The sequence below is a fragment of the Lepus europaeus genome, chromosome 8 (assembly GCF_033115175.1).
Source record: "Lepus europaeus isolate LE1 chromosome 8, mLepTim1.pri, whole genome shotgun sequence".
NCBI classification, from domain to species: Eukaryota; Metazoa; Chordata; class Mammalia; order Lagomorpha; family Leporidae; genus Lepus; species Lepus europaeus.
The window spans coordinates 124,072,084-124,086,895 of record NC_084834.1 but is presented as its reverse complement, the minus strand read 5'-3'; the positions used below and the strand labels follow the sequence as shown (position 1 = coordinate 124,086,895).

Here is a 14,812-nt window from a genome sequence, read left to right as displayed (position 1 = left end):
CTCCAGAGAAGCACCTCCAGGGAAGACTCAACTGTTGTGGAGACGCCTAAGCTTGCCTCTCAGGTATGACAGACCTGGGTTTTCTCCTACCTTTCCCGGTTAGGGAAAAGCTTCGCTGCATTGTGATTAAACCATATGCTGTGTCTGAGTTACCAAGAGTGCCCAAGTCATGTTCATGTCCACTATAGTAACCAGCATGTTCCCCTCTCAGCTGTTCCCTCGCCTAAGAGGTGTGTTGGACTTGAAGTTGCTACTGTGGTTGGGGGCAAAGTTTGTGCGATGCTTGGTTTTGCTCCCTGCTTGCAGTGTGTGGAACTGGAAGATGTAAATCGCTGCTGCCAGATTAGGGAGATGCAGCACCTCGTGCATCATCAGGACCCACAACGGGTGCATTGCACAAAAGGGAGGGTGACCACTTTTGTCAGCTGTATACCACCACAATGAGGCACAGGAGGAAAGAAATTTATGTTGGGGTATGGTTCTGGGGGTTCACAGCCCACTGGGCTGCACTGGGTTGGCCTCTTGTGATATGTTCTTGCTGGAAGATCCCATGGTGGTGTGAGGTATCACATGACCAGAGACAGGGAGTGTGTATGTCTGTCTATGCCTCTTCTTAGGAAGCCACTAGGGCTCAACTGTGGTGGCTCCACCCTAATGACCTAGTCAGATCCAATCACCTCTCAAAGGCCCCACCCCTAAGCACCATCACTGGGTTCAGTTTCCATTCTCTTAGTGCCATTAGTAGAAGACTTTGGGGACTAAATTCTCAAGCATGGGAGGGCAAATATGCAAACCATAGCAGCAACCCATTTTCTCCAGGTGTGCAAGCCCAATGATGTGGAAGAAAGAAACAAAATGCAGCATGGCTGGGCTGTGACAGTGCTTTGTGACTGATGTGGAGCTAGGACAAGTAATGGCAGTGGCATCAAAAATGATGAAATGGAAACCCAGACCTTAGCCCTGGTGGATGAGTGGAATATGTTGATGCTCACCGTGGAGGTTCTCAGTGGCTAAGGCAAACCAACTCCCTTCCATGAACCCAGACAGGAAAGTCAGAAGTTCTGCCTCTGCAGGTGGGTGCTTTGGCTGAGCAGATGCTGAGGCCCTTGAGTTTGGGGTGAGCCACGGCAGGTCCCAAAGCTGCAGCCACTCACCTCACTACACATCCTCCAACTCACACAGACCCTCTGTACTGCTCACATGTTGGTTTGGTGATAAAATCAAGGAGAGGCAGTAGCATTCAGGTCCTGGCCCCCATTTCCCTGGGCCAGTCGAGCTGTGTGGATGACCTACCTCCCGTCCCACCACACCCTCACCCCCACACCTCTGTAACCTCTTTGAAGTTGAGACACAAAGGAGCATCATTCATAGTGCTTTCCTTTATTGAAACAATGATTAAAAATCTTTCACTGGACTTTGGAGTTGTTTCTTGCAATCGCTCCCGGCTCATATGCAGCACTTGGCTCGCCCTCCGTAGCAGGTACCCTCGATTTTGGAAAAGAGCGGGCAAGAGGAATAGTGACAGGTCCCTCCATTCTTGGCGCATTTGTAATGGTCAGATCTGTGGCCGAGACCTGTGAGCAGGTCAGCACCTGTAGAGAGAGAATGAAAACACTTTAGGCTCATTGTCTGTAGCTCCAGGATCTCAGAGCCCTAGGGGGAAGCAGGAGAGATCTGTGAAGCATGTAGGAGACTTTTTTCTCCCTGGAAATCCGCATGTAATTGGTCTTTGGGGGTGCTAACAAAAAAATGAGGTGTGTGAAGAGGTCACTGGCTCTGTGTCACAGCCGGGTTCTGAGCAGGCTTCTCTTCTGCTAGGACTTTGAGGTGTGCGTGATTTCAAGTTACTCCCCAACTAGGCTTTTTACCCCCTCTTATCACCCCCAGACTCAAGCTGCTATTCACAAAGTGCCATGCCAGGACACCTCTCTAAACTTTCCTCCCACCGAGCATGTACCTGTATTGCCCCCTCTGCCTTGGAGTCCAGTTCCCTCACCTCCCTCCCTCATCACCATTTCTGCTAAACCCTGTGATTCTTCAGTGTCAGTCTGGAATTACGGTTACTATAGAAAGCTTTCATTATTTCCTCCAGCTGGAATTTATTCTGCCTTCCCTCAGTTTCAGAGTCTCATAATTAGATGTACCTAGACTAATCTTCTGCACTAGTAGAAACAAAGTTACTCTGTGATACCCCTGGTCAATGACCATAAAGCCACTGTTTTGCCTGCCTCAGTTGGCAGGTGTTATGGGTTGAATTGTGTACTCTCAAAATTCCTGTGTTGAAACCCCAACTCCCAGTCCTTCAGAGTGTGATCTTATTTGGAGATAGAAACTTAGAGAGGTGAAGTTATCAGGATAGGCCCTTAATTCAGTATGACTGATGTCCTTATAAGAAGAGATTAGGACCCAGAAATACACAGAGGAAAATATGAGACGTGGAGAGGGTGACCATCTACAAGCTCGGACAAACACTTCAGGAGAAGTTGACCCCACTGCCACACCTCCTGCCTTCAGAACTGTGAGGGAAGGAACTTCTGTTGTTTCAGTCTCCAGTCTGTGTGCTAGGACACCTGGAGCAGCCTGATACAATGGGCTGTCACCACCCCAGAGACAGTGTTGTCTAAGCATGGAGCTCTGATTGTCGGAAGGCTGATTTTCATAGTGTTTGAAATAGTCATCGCAGTAACTTCTATCTAGTGGCTCTCTGGCTTTTTACAGTGAAGTCCAATTACTCTTTTGGAATAAAACTGTGTTTTTAGTGACTTCTGTTTATTTATTTGACCATATTTATTTGAAAGAGAGTTAGAGGCAGAGAGAAAGACAGAGGCAAGCAGAGACAGAGAGATTTTCCAGCTGCTAGTTCACTCCCCACATGCCCACAGTAGCTGAGGCTGAGCCAGGCTGAGCCAGGCTGAGTCAGGAGGCTGCATCAATCTGTGTCTCCTACGTGGGTGGCAGGGACTCAACTACTTGAGCCATCGCCTGCTGCCAACCAGAGTGTGCATTATCAGGAAGCGGAGCTGAGACTCAAACCCAGGCTGCAGGAATCTCAAGTAGCATCTTAACCACTGTGCCACCTGCCTGTTTCAGATTCCACTTTTTAAAAATCTTCTTTCTCATTTTCCTCAATGTCTAGTTCCAAGGCCCTTCCAAATCCTTTTCATTCTCTGGAAGTGGTCAAGTTTTCCAATAGACTTCCCCAAGGGTGAGGCTTAGAATAAACATTCAGTTCCTTAGCTGAGTCCTAGCCACTAAGGGAAAAGAGGCTTTGCTTTTTCTCATTTTGTTCACTGTAGAGCTGTGCTGTCCAATATGGTAGGCACTTAGCTACATGTGGTATTCACAGCAAAGTAAATGGGAATGACATTCAGCACATTGTAGGCACCCAACAGTCACAGGTGCTGGTGGCTACTGCATTGGACAGCGTAGATATAGAACATTTTCAACACCACAGAACATTCTGGTGGGTTCTGTTGCCATGGAGATGGAAGAAAGTTGAGTGACCTTCTTGCTTCATTGTCTCTACTCAGAGGAGCATCTGAGGCCAAGGCCACTCAATGGCTCACAAAAATAGTTCCCAGCTTGTCTTCTCTCTCTGCATCAGCTTGATTCTTGTTGAAGCTGTCTAAGATTGTGCAGGGTTCTAGTGGCCTCACCATGATGTGGACCTCAAGTAAGATCACAACCAACCCAACTTTCCAAAAGTTTCCAGTTCCAGCTTTTGTCTGCCTTCACCAGAGGCTGCCAGTGTTGGAGGGGCACTTAGTGATGCTTTGCTCAGCCCTTGTGACAAGAAGGAATCTCTCCTCATGGTTATCTGTTACCAGGAAGGTCATTGGAGCTAATGAACTGAACATCCTTTAAAATCAGAAAGGTTTCTTTTTGGTCTTTACATTATTGACTAATTTATGAGAGAGAGAGAGAGAGAGAGAGAGAGAGAGAGAGAGAGAGAAACACTCCCATCCTCTGGTCAACTCCCCAATGTCTACAACAGCCAAGGATTGGCCAAGCTAAAATCAGGAACCTGAAATTCAATCCAGAACTTCCATGTGGGTGGCAGATGTCCAAGCACTTGAAGCCACTAACTGCTGACCCTCAGAGTGAGCATTAGCAAGAAGCTGGTATTGGGGGAGTGGATCTGGGATTTGAACCCAGGCACTCTGAGATGGGACGTGGGCATAAGTGGCATCTTGACTGCTCTGTCAAATGCCTGACCCTAAAGATTATTTTTAAAGTGTTAATTTTCTCCATTAATCTTCAGATCCAACCCAATGTCATGAAAATCCCAAGAGGTTCTTCCAGTGAAACTTTCAAACTGGTTCTAAAACTTATTTGGCAATTCAAAGGGCCAATAGCTGAGGCATTCTTGAAGAAGAAGGTGGGAGGACTTGCTTTGCTGGATTTCAGGACTAATGATAGAGCCATTGTAACGAAGGCTGTGATGACATGAAGATGGCACACACTGGAACAGAAGGAGTGTAGAAATAGCCCGTGTGTGTGGAGAGGAGACATGCGATTGTAGGGGGTTCAAAGGAGGAGTAGGGAAAGATCTGGGACAATTGGCTACTCTACAGGACAGAGTGCTTGATTCTTACTTCATCACACACACACAGATACAGATACAGACACAGCACAGACACACATGCAGATATACACAGGCAAAGACACACAGAATCACAGACACATGTGCAGACACAGAGATACACAAAGACACAGACACACATATAGGCACAGAGACACACACAGATACATACACAGACATGACATGTAGATACACATACAAACACAGCCACACATATAGGCAGAGACACACACAGATACACATACAGACATGACACATAGATACACATACAAACACAGACACACATACAGACACAGAGACATACACAGGTACACACATAGACACAAACACACAGATACACACAGAAACAAAGGCACACATGAAGACACAGAGACACGGATACACACACAGACATGAATGCATAGATACATTCACAAACTCAGACACACATGCAGACACAGAGACACACACAGACACAGACACACATATAGGCACAGAGACACACACAGGTACACACATAGACACAAACACAGATATACACACAAACAGACACACATACAGACACAGAGACACACAAAGACACAGCCACACATATAGGCAGAGACACACTCAGGTACACACATAGACATAAACACAGATACACACACAAACAGACACACATGCAGACACAGAGATACACACAGACACAGACACACATAAAGGCACGGAGACACTCACAGATACACACATAGACACACACAGATACATGCACAAACACAGACACACATGATGACACAGAGATACACAAAGACATAGACACATATATAGGCCCAGAGACACACACAGGTATACACATAGACACAAACACACAGATACACACCCAGACTCAGACACACATGCAAACACACATACACATCACCATCATCATCATCATCATTACCAGATGGATTATAAACCTAAATGTAAGAGAAAAAATAGTGAACTTTTGGAAGATAGTACAAGAGTATTTCAATAAGTTCATGAGAATGGAATGAAAAGATAAGCTTATTTTGGTATAAGACAATTTAAAATCCATGCATAGTGTTTTCACAGTATGTATTTTCCATGAGCTTTTTGAAGACCCTTTGTTTGTATGAGTTTTAAAAATCTAGGGAAACAAGTGTTTAGCGCAGCAGTTAAGATGCCCGTGTCCCATATAGGAATACCTGGGCTCAATACCTAGCTCTGTCCCCTGACTCCAGATTCCTACTAGCAGACCCTGGGAAGCAGCAGTGATGGCTCAAGTAATTAGGTCCCTGCCACTTGTATAGCAGACCTGGGTTGAGTTCCTGGCTCTCAGCATTTGCCTGTCTTAGCCCTGGCTATTGTGGGCATTTGGGGAGTGAACCAGCAGATGGGATTTCTCTCTCTCTCTGTCTAGCTCTCTCTGTCTGTCTTTCTACCTCTCAAGTAAAAAAAAAATAAATAAAATTACAAAAAGGACACTTTCCATGAACTGTTGGAAGCCCACTCTCATTGGAGACTATCTTCGTGTCATTCTGGCAATGAATAATTTCTTAGACAATTATGATACATTCAGCTACATTAAAATAATGACCAAAACCTCGATTTAAGGTAAGTTTTCATAAACAGAGAGAAAAGTTGAGATACGAGGTGATAGAGGATATTTGTAACACACAAGAGGGCAAGCATGCTGAATATATAACCAACTACTACCAGACATTCAGGACAGAGACAATCTGTGCAAAATAGGCACAAGTGACAAACAAGCATCTCCCAAGATATCCAGGGGCCAGGAAATACATTTCAAAGTACTCAGCTTATTACTGATCAGGAAATACAAATTAATCTCCACTGAGCCACCATTAAAACATACCACCAGATGGCTAAGCTTGAAAAATGATCACCGGTATCCAGTGTTGACAAGAATAAGGAGCAAGGACGGCTTTCATCACTGATTGGGAATGCAGCTTAGCGTAGACAACTCTGGGGGGCAGTTGGGCGTTACCAAAGCTGAATGCATGTGTTCCCTATGGCCTGGCAGTATCACCAGTTGGCAATGGAAACAGGAGCCACCTCCTGGACAACAGCAATGCATACACTAACCCAGCCATGTTGCTAGGCATGAGTACAAGAAATGTGGGAAGTCGTCACCATCAAGGTCAAGTGAGTGAGTCCCCTCGGTGGGAGGGGGAGCTATGACAGTGAAGGCCCTGGCAGGACTCCCCAAGGGCTAGCAGAGTCTCGAATCTGCATGGTGGTTACAGGTTTTCATGAATGCTCTTTGTACTTTATGGACTCATGTTTCATAATTAAAAAATTAAAAAGTAAAAGAGTTGCCAGGGACTTTAGGGCCTTACGCTGTGGCATAGCAGGTATAGCCACTGCCTGTGACGCTGGCATCCCACGTGGGCCCTGATTTATGTTCTGGCTGCTCCAATTTCTTTTTCTTTTTTTCTTTTTTTTTTTTTTGACAGGCAGAGTGGATAGTGAGAGAGACAGAGAGAAAGGTCTTCCTTTTTGCCGTTGGTTCACCCTCCAATGGCCGCTGCAGCCGGCGCATTGCGCTGATCCGAAGCCAGAAGCCAGGTGCTTCTCCTGGTCTCCTATGCAGGTGCAGGGCCCAAGCACTTGGGCCATCCTCCACTGCCTTCCCGGGCCATAGCAGAGAGCTGGCCTGGAAGAGGGGCAACTGGGATAGAATCCGGTGCCCGACCGGGACTAGAACCCGGTGTGCCGGCGCCGCAAGGCGGAGGATTAGCCTGTTAAGCCACGGCGCTGGCCTTGCTCCAATTTCTATCTAGCTCCCTGCTAAAAGCCTGGGAAAGCAGCGGAAGGTGGCTCAAGTGCTTGGGCCCCTGCACCCATGCGGGAGACCCAAAAGAAGCTCCTGGCTCTTGGTTTTGGTGTGGCTCAGCCCTGGCAGTTGTGGCCATTTGAGGAGTGAATCAGAAGATAGAAGTTCTCTCTCTCTCCCTCTCAAATAAATAAATAAATCTTTAAAACAAAATAGGTCATCTTCATATTCCAGAGCCCGGGACCCCTGCACTATGGCAGCTCCTGCCTCCTTTCTCATCACTGCAATGCTCCGTGTCTGTCCCCTCCCAGGACACACAGGCTCCTTGGATAACCATCACAGCCTCACTCTTCTCGTCTTTCCCCAGAACGGCAACACTCCCTCTGAACTTGACACTTCCTCTCATCTTGGTCCTCACTAGGCTGGACTGAGAACTGTGAATAAGCTGTTTCGTGGGCTCTGGTGCTGCACAAACCAGAGGGATGTAGAAAAACAGGACTCCCCTGTAGGTTAGCATGGGCGATGAGAAGGTGTGGGTGTGTGTAGGGAGCAGGCTTCTGCCAGTCTCTATGCTTACAGCCAATGTAGTGACTCCTTCAAACCTGTTTTTATCAGACCAATTCCAGCTGCATTGCCAATGGTCCTGAGTAAGTACAGCTGCAACATGGCCATTTCCTAGTCACGTGTGGGAACGGGTGTTGGATACATGAAGGGCAGTTGTGATTACATGGCCGGAAACTAGGAAAGAGGCGTTTGGAGGTCAGTGGTGGAATAGCAGGAGAGGGAGGAAAGAACGGGACGGCCTTGCATTTTGTCCAGACAGGCAACAGTGGGTGAGGACCTTCATGCTCTCTAGATCATGTAGCACCTCACACAGGCCAGGGGTTAAGGAAGAGTGGCTGAAAAGACCATGGAGAGGGCAGTAGACTGGAAACAGGGATGCGTCTTTGGTCTCTATACAAAAGGGCCCTTCAGAGAGTGAGGGTCAGGAAGGGGAGAGAGCTGGGAATGAGAGTTGACCCTCAGGCTGCTGCAGACAGGAATTCCTGTCCCGGGTCACTGCTGTAACCCCTCCGGGAGCTCCTGTGTGGGACGCTAAGCCTGGCTTTGGGCAACATGAGGAGAGAGAGAAGTGAAGTTTGGAAAGGAAATGAAAAGGGAAAATTGGAGAGCTGGGGTTCAGGAGATAAAATTTCATCCCCTAAAAGATCATCCGAGGGCTGACACTGTGGTGCAATGGGTTAAGCCTCTGCCTGCGAGGCCGGTATCCCACATGGGCACCGGTTCGAGTTCTGGCGGCTCTGCTTTCAATCCAGCTCCCTGCTAATGGCCTGAGAAGGCTGTGGAAGATACCTGGGCCCCTGACATCCATGTGGGAGACCTGGATGAAGTTCTTGGTTCCTGGCTTTGGCCTGACCGAGCCCCAATCTTTGTAATCACTCGGGTACTGGGCCAGCAGATGAAAAATCTCTCTGTCTCTTTCTCTCTCTGTCTCCCTTACCTACTCTCTCTGTGATTCTGCCTTTCAAATAAATCAATAAAAATATTTTAAAAAAGAAATAAGAAGATCATCAGGTGCTGCAGGAGGGAACATGACTACAGTTTTGGGGAAGATGAGGCCCCAATTTGGTTGTTCTCCACCAGGACCACAGAGCAGAACCCACAATCAGGCAGGAGTTGGCAGGAGAGCACAGTGGGGTCCACACCTCCAATACATTTGAGACATGTGAACAATAGAGTTACAGATACACAATCTAGATTTTCACAGAGTTGCTGCAGACACCACACCCAGGGTGAAACATAAACGGCTGTAGCAGCAGGAAGTGAATCGAGACAGACCACAGCAGCAGCGACGATCAAGTGTATGGGCCCCTGCCACCCATTGGGAGACCCAGATGGAGTCCTGGCTTAGGCCTGGCCCAGCCCTGCCTGTTGGTGAGTGAACCAGCAGATGGAAGACCTCTTTGTCTCTCCGTCTTCCCCTCCCCACACTCTGCCTTTTAAGTAGATAAAAATAAATAAGCATTTTTAAAATAGACTAGTCCCAGGTGAGGAATTCCATGGGTTAACAAAGGCTCTTTCCTCGGGCAGGTGGTCGATTGGCAGCTGTGCCGGGGGTAGGGGGCAGGAATAAGTGGTGTTCATCCCACTGTGGGCATCGAAACAGAAGCCGCAGTCACTTAGGGGAGGGCTGTAGGTATTGGCATGGCCAGTGGGGGCTGGAGAGGGCCAGACTTCATTTCTGTGAATCTTTGGATGCTCACTGGGGATAAAATCAATGGCACCAGACCTTCCTGCCAATCAAAATAATTTCAAGCCTATCGGTAACCCAACAAAAGCCAAGGCTTCTTCTGCACCGAGGAAGCCCCTGGGGCCCCCGTTCACCCAGAAACAGAGGCAGGAGGCTCATAACCAGCAACGCCTCTTACCAGGTTCCTAAAAGTTTGAATGCAGTTGCTGCCTCGGCTGCTCTTGAGATAAGTCCCAGTGGCTGGTGGCCCAGGCAGAGGTCCTGGGGAGGTGTGTGGAAGGCAGATAGACTCCGGAGCCAGAGCCAGGCCAGAGCCTCTGCACTGGAGTCCTTGTCATTTGCCGGCTGGGTATCTGAACCTCTGAGATTCTTCTGAGGGGATCCATGGAGTGTGGGGAATTGTGGTCCCTGCACATAGGAATCCCGAGGCTCTTGGTGAGATGATACTCACAGAGCTGCCTTCTTCAGCTATACAGTGCTATTCTAGGGCACTTGGGGCCTCCCACATGCTGCTAACAGGTGCCTGTCAGGTGTGGCCCCGAGGCTGCAGGGGCCTTGTCTGAGCATGTTTTTCCGGATGGGATCCAGAGGCCGTTGCCGGTATAAACCTGGTGGCTGCTGCCAGAGGTCAGAAAGGCAGAAGGAATTAGGGCAAGCAGGTTGGGGTGGGGACTACAGGTGAGGCACTCAGGTGTGGGCAAGGGAGGGTGCAGAGGGAGCGCCACAGAGTGTGGGGGCAGGGAGCCATTGCCTGCTTCCTGCCTTGAGAGTACAGGAAAGGACCGGATCTGACAGGAATGTACAGGGTTCTGCAGGCGAAGGGAGGGAGGACTGGTGCCTGGGTGACAGGTTGGGGTCATTTTGCTACAGCCAAGTGCCCTTGTGGAATGGCTCTGCTGCAGGGAGAATGTCCTCACAGCCAGTGCCAATCAGCCTCCACGCTGCAGACAAGCCAGTCCCATTCTGTCACTCTCCCCTCTGGCAGGGGCTCACCTGACCCAGCTGCAAGTCTGCCCGCTCCAACCTTGCTTTAGAGGTTCCCTGCTGCACAGCTTCCTGGTTGCACCCTGAACCTAGGCTGCATGAGGCCTTGCCTCAGCTGATGGCTGGGTTTGATCCCCGAACTGCTTCCTGCCTGACATGCCTACAAAATGGGACTAATGATTCCCTGTTCCTCTTAGGGGCATGGTGAGAACTGAACTTGACTCCTGTGTATCTCTGGACTCTTGCACCTGCTATTGTCCTGTCCACCTGTTCCTCACTGTTTGCATAGTTCATATGACTCCTGGCTGCACATCCAGACACTCAAGTAGGCAGGCAGGTGCATCAAGGTGTGCAGGGGGCTACGGGAAGGCGGCAGGGAGCCATGGGGTGCAGGTGCCTATCTGGGAGAGGAATGCTGCCAAGTCGTTTGTGTTTTTGGAAGACAAAAAAATCTAAAACTTCTGTGACATATCTGGATTTTTAACTGTTGGGAAGGAATGAATTTTTCTAAATATCACGTGCACCAAATGTCCTCCATTTCCCCTTCATGTGCCAGCCTTCCCGATAGCTCTGGATCAGGCCAGCTCCTGGGCATTCACTGGCTTGGCACCCGAGGCTTGTGAACATTCCATAATGCATCTGTAGTGGGGTCATTAATTATACAATTGTCTTTTCATGCTGTGCTCTGCTCCAGAAAGGGAGGTCGCTAGAGCAAGAGCCTGTGTCTTCTCGGCTCTGCCCATTTCCCAGGGCAAAGCCTGCACACAGAGGGTGCCCATCAAATACTTGTTTTATCAGGGATGCACAGCCTCAGACTTTCTTGAAGTCCACAGACCTTGGTTCTTGTGGCGTCAGGGATCCCAGCTGCCTTGTTAATTTGACATCGTCTGTCTGTGTTCCCACAAAGACCATTTGCATGACCAAAGTGGGCAATGCAGTTTTTTTTTTTTCCTGGTAGAGAAGAAAACTACTAAAGCAAACTTTGGGTCTTGTGACTTTGGTTCACCTTGGTCCTGGAGGCTTTGCTTTTTTCATGTATGAGAGGCCCAGGGTAGACTAGACATGCTCTGATTCCATGTGAGGGCTGGTGGGGAGCCGGGGTGGGAGATGGGGGAGGGGGCTTGCTGGGAGTAGGGAAAGGGGGGCTTGTGGGAGTCTCATATGAGGCAGGACTGCAGTCACCCTGGAGGAGCCCTGCCCAGCTGCCCTGCGCTAAGGTCTGTGTTGGGCAGTCAGCAACTCTGCAGGCAGTGGGGTGGACTGAGGGCTGCAAACCCCAAAGTGAGGCCGAGAGAATGCCGCAGCATGACCCGGAGACCTCAGGAGTCAGTTCCTCCCCCTATAGACAGCAACACTCAGACCCGCAGGGAAAACCTGCAGACTTCTGTCCCAAGCAGCGCCCTCCCCTGGGTCCCCTTTTAAGACATGATGAGTCTGGGACAGAGATGGCTCCTTGGACATTGTGTGTGACCTGCAGGGACCCCTGGGTGCTCACTGCCACCCCAGCTTCCCCTGGGTGGCCAGGTGGGCTCTGCTCCTTGCTCATCTTAAAGATGATCAGGTTTGGGCAGGCCCAGTGGCAGAGCCTTCCCTACACAAGGACTGATTTGTGCATCAAACCCTCGCTGAGGGTACCTGAGCCATCCCTGTTCCTGGGTGTCTTTCAGAAAGTTCATGGAAAATGGAATTAGAGAGGTTGGTTTTAGTGTAAACGTTCGTGAGATGCGTGTTGCTCTCACCCGTGATTCCATGGACTTTCTGAAGACCCCTCCTACGTGCTCCACAAGTCAGCTACTAGTTTTGTAACAAACATTATAAGCTAACGAATACATAACAAACACTAGTACTATCAGCGAATGAGTATACGATGCATGTTAGTATTATAAATTAATAGAAATATAATGAGGATTAGTAAGTTTAGTTATTCCTGCCTTTCCTTGGAAACACTGCTCTATTTCCTATGCTTTGAATGCAGTGTTTGTAGTCAGGTTTAGATGTAACAGACTGACAATAAAAACAGTTTGTGTTAGAAAAGTGGCTGTCAAACTTTTTCGAGTTTGACCTGAACTGCTGTAAGAAGGAAATTTTGCGCTGTTGTGCAAAGCACGCACACACACACACACGCACACATGCACACCCATGCACACACAGAACTGACATGAGAGCACGATGAAGATACAGCACATCCCTTTCCTACGACTCAGGGATAGGTGGTTTCTATCCTTTAAGAAACATGATTGCAGCAGATTACATTGATTTCTCTACCTCTCTGGTGGGTTCTAAATGGAAACAAGGAGATCTCTTACATTTAGAGTATTTTTGTACCCAGTTTTCAGATGGGAAAACTGAGGCATCGTTGGAGTAAACTAGTGATGCTGTAGAAAGGCACAATGGAATCTTTCAGGGAATTGCTGAGCTGTCACACTTTTTGAGCCCTCTGCCTCAGTCTCCTACTTCACAGATGAGGAAGCTAAGGTTCAGAAAGGAGGGGACCTGGGAGTGACGGTTGGGACGCGATGTGCACCTGAGTCCTCCTGGAGTCACACCGGGGGCATGGCTGCCCATGTGCACCCTCTGGGGGGACAGGAAACCCCATCCCAGTGAGTGGGGGGCTCTCCCAGCCAGGAGACCGTGGCTGGGCTCTCCAGGGCAGGCGGAGGGTGGCCTGGGATCCCTGGCTGCCTGCACAGGAGGCTGAGCTGGCCTAGGGGCAGGGGAGGCGGCTCCACAGGAGGTGCCACCCAGTGACCTGGAGTGAGGACAGGGCTTGCACGTCTCTGGCTAGGAAGCTGACCTTGCAGGGTGTGGAGCCGTCTTGCAGGTGGGACTGCCATTCCTTCACCTGGGCTACATCAGAGACAGCCGGACAGGGACGGCGGCGAGGAGAGGAGGGAGCTGTCTGTGACTGCCGGATCCCCACCAGGCTCATTTCCTCTGCCCAAGGTGTAGCATGCAGAGCCCGAGGGCTCGAGGGCTTGGCAGGCTCGCTGGCTGCCGTGGGAGGCTGTCTAGCTGCAGATCCCTGAGCTCACGTCTGCCCGGGTGCTTACCTGGGACGGTCTGGAAGAAGAGGAAGCAGAATGTCAACAGCAGCAAGTAGTGGATTCGCATGGTGGCTGCAGGTGGAGCTGGGTGGCAGGAGGGCACGGAGGCTCTGAGGGCGGCTGGGCTGCCAGAGGTCTGCACGCGGGCCGTCACAGTCTTTATAGAGCTGCAGGATTGCACAACCTCACAGAGAGCCCAGGGAAGTGTCGCAATCCAGAGGGAAACTCTACTAAGCAGCCTTGGGTCATCTGCAAGTCACATGGGCACACTGTCCCCGTCCAGCGGCAGCTGGATCCAGCTGGGCACTGCCTGCCTGGCCTGTTTTTTTTTTTTTTTCATTTTAAAGATTTATTTATTTGAAAGTCAGAGTTACACAGAGAGGAGAGGCAGAGGGAGAGAGAGAAAGAGAGGTCTTCTACTCGCTGGTTCACTCCCCAATTGGCCACAATGGCTGGAGCTGCGCTGATCCGAAGCCAGGAGCCAGGAGCTTCTTCTGGGTCTCCCATGTGGGTGCCTGGGCCCAAGGACTTGGGCCATCTTCCACTGCTTTCCCAGGCCATAGCAGAGAGCTGGATCGGAAGAGGAGCAGCCGGGACCAGAACCAGTGCCCATATGGGATGTTGGCGCATCAGGCCAGGGCGTTAACCTACTGCGCCACAGCACCGGCCCCATGGCCTGTTTTATCTTCTAGGCTGGACAGTACTTGGGGGGAGCAGTGGAGGGCAGTCCTGGGCAAGGCAGCTCTCGTTAGAGTCTCTTAGAGAGTCTGGGGGAAGGAGCTGTGGATGCTCCTAGCCAGCATCTGTCCTGCTCCAGGCTGACACGGGGTCTTCAGCTGTAATCCCACCCGATGACCTCACATTTTTCCTTCTTGCCAGCCGTGTGCCCTTTAATGCCCGAGGCAAAAGCTCTTTTTTCTCACCTCCCTCCTTATGCAGAATGTTCTCACAGACCAACATCAACCTTTCTTTCTTCCAACTACACATGCATTCCCGGGACGTTTCCTGTTGTGTGTCCCCAGGAGCCGGCTCCCAGCATGGCCCCTAGAGAAGAGGAAGCTTGGGTTCCTGGCCGGGCTGGCTGACCCTGCCGGGCAGCACGTACTGGAATCTCATTCTTTCAGCTGCCTGACTGGGGACTGCAAAAAGTCACTGATTCTAAAATTGTTTTTAGAAAGATGTTATCACAGACTTTC

General features: G+C 49.8%; 1 protein-coding gene across 1 annotated transcript; it reads right to left on the bottom strand.

Annotated features, from left to right (window-relative positions):
• Window positions 1-1,364: 1,364 nt before the first annotated feature.
• Window positions 1,365-13,748, bottom strand: DEFB1 (defensin beta 1). The gene is made up of 2 exons (XM_062199309.1): window positions 13,623-13,748; window positions 1,365-1,592 (listed from the first exon to the last, which is right to left on the bottom strand). The coding sequence occupies exons 1-2, from the start codon at window positions 13,681-13,683 to the stop codon at window positions 1,447-1,449; spliced, it is 207 nt and encodes a 68-aa protein (XP_062055293.1). The 5' UTR covers window positions 13,684-13,748; the 3' UTR covers window positions 1,365-1,446.
• Window positions 13,749-14,812: the final 1,064 nt, after the last annotated feature.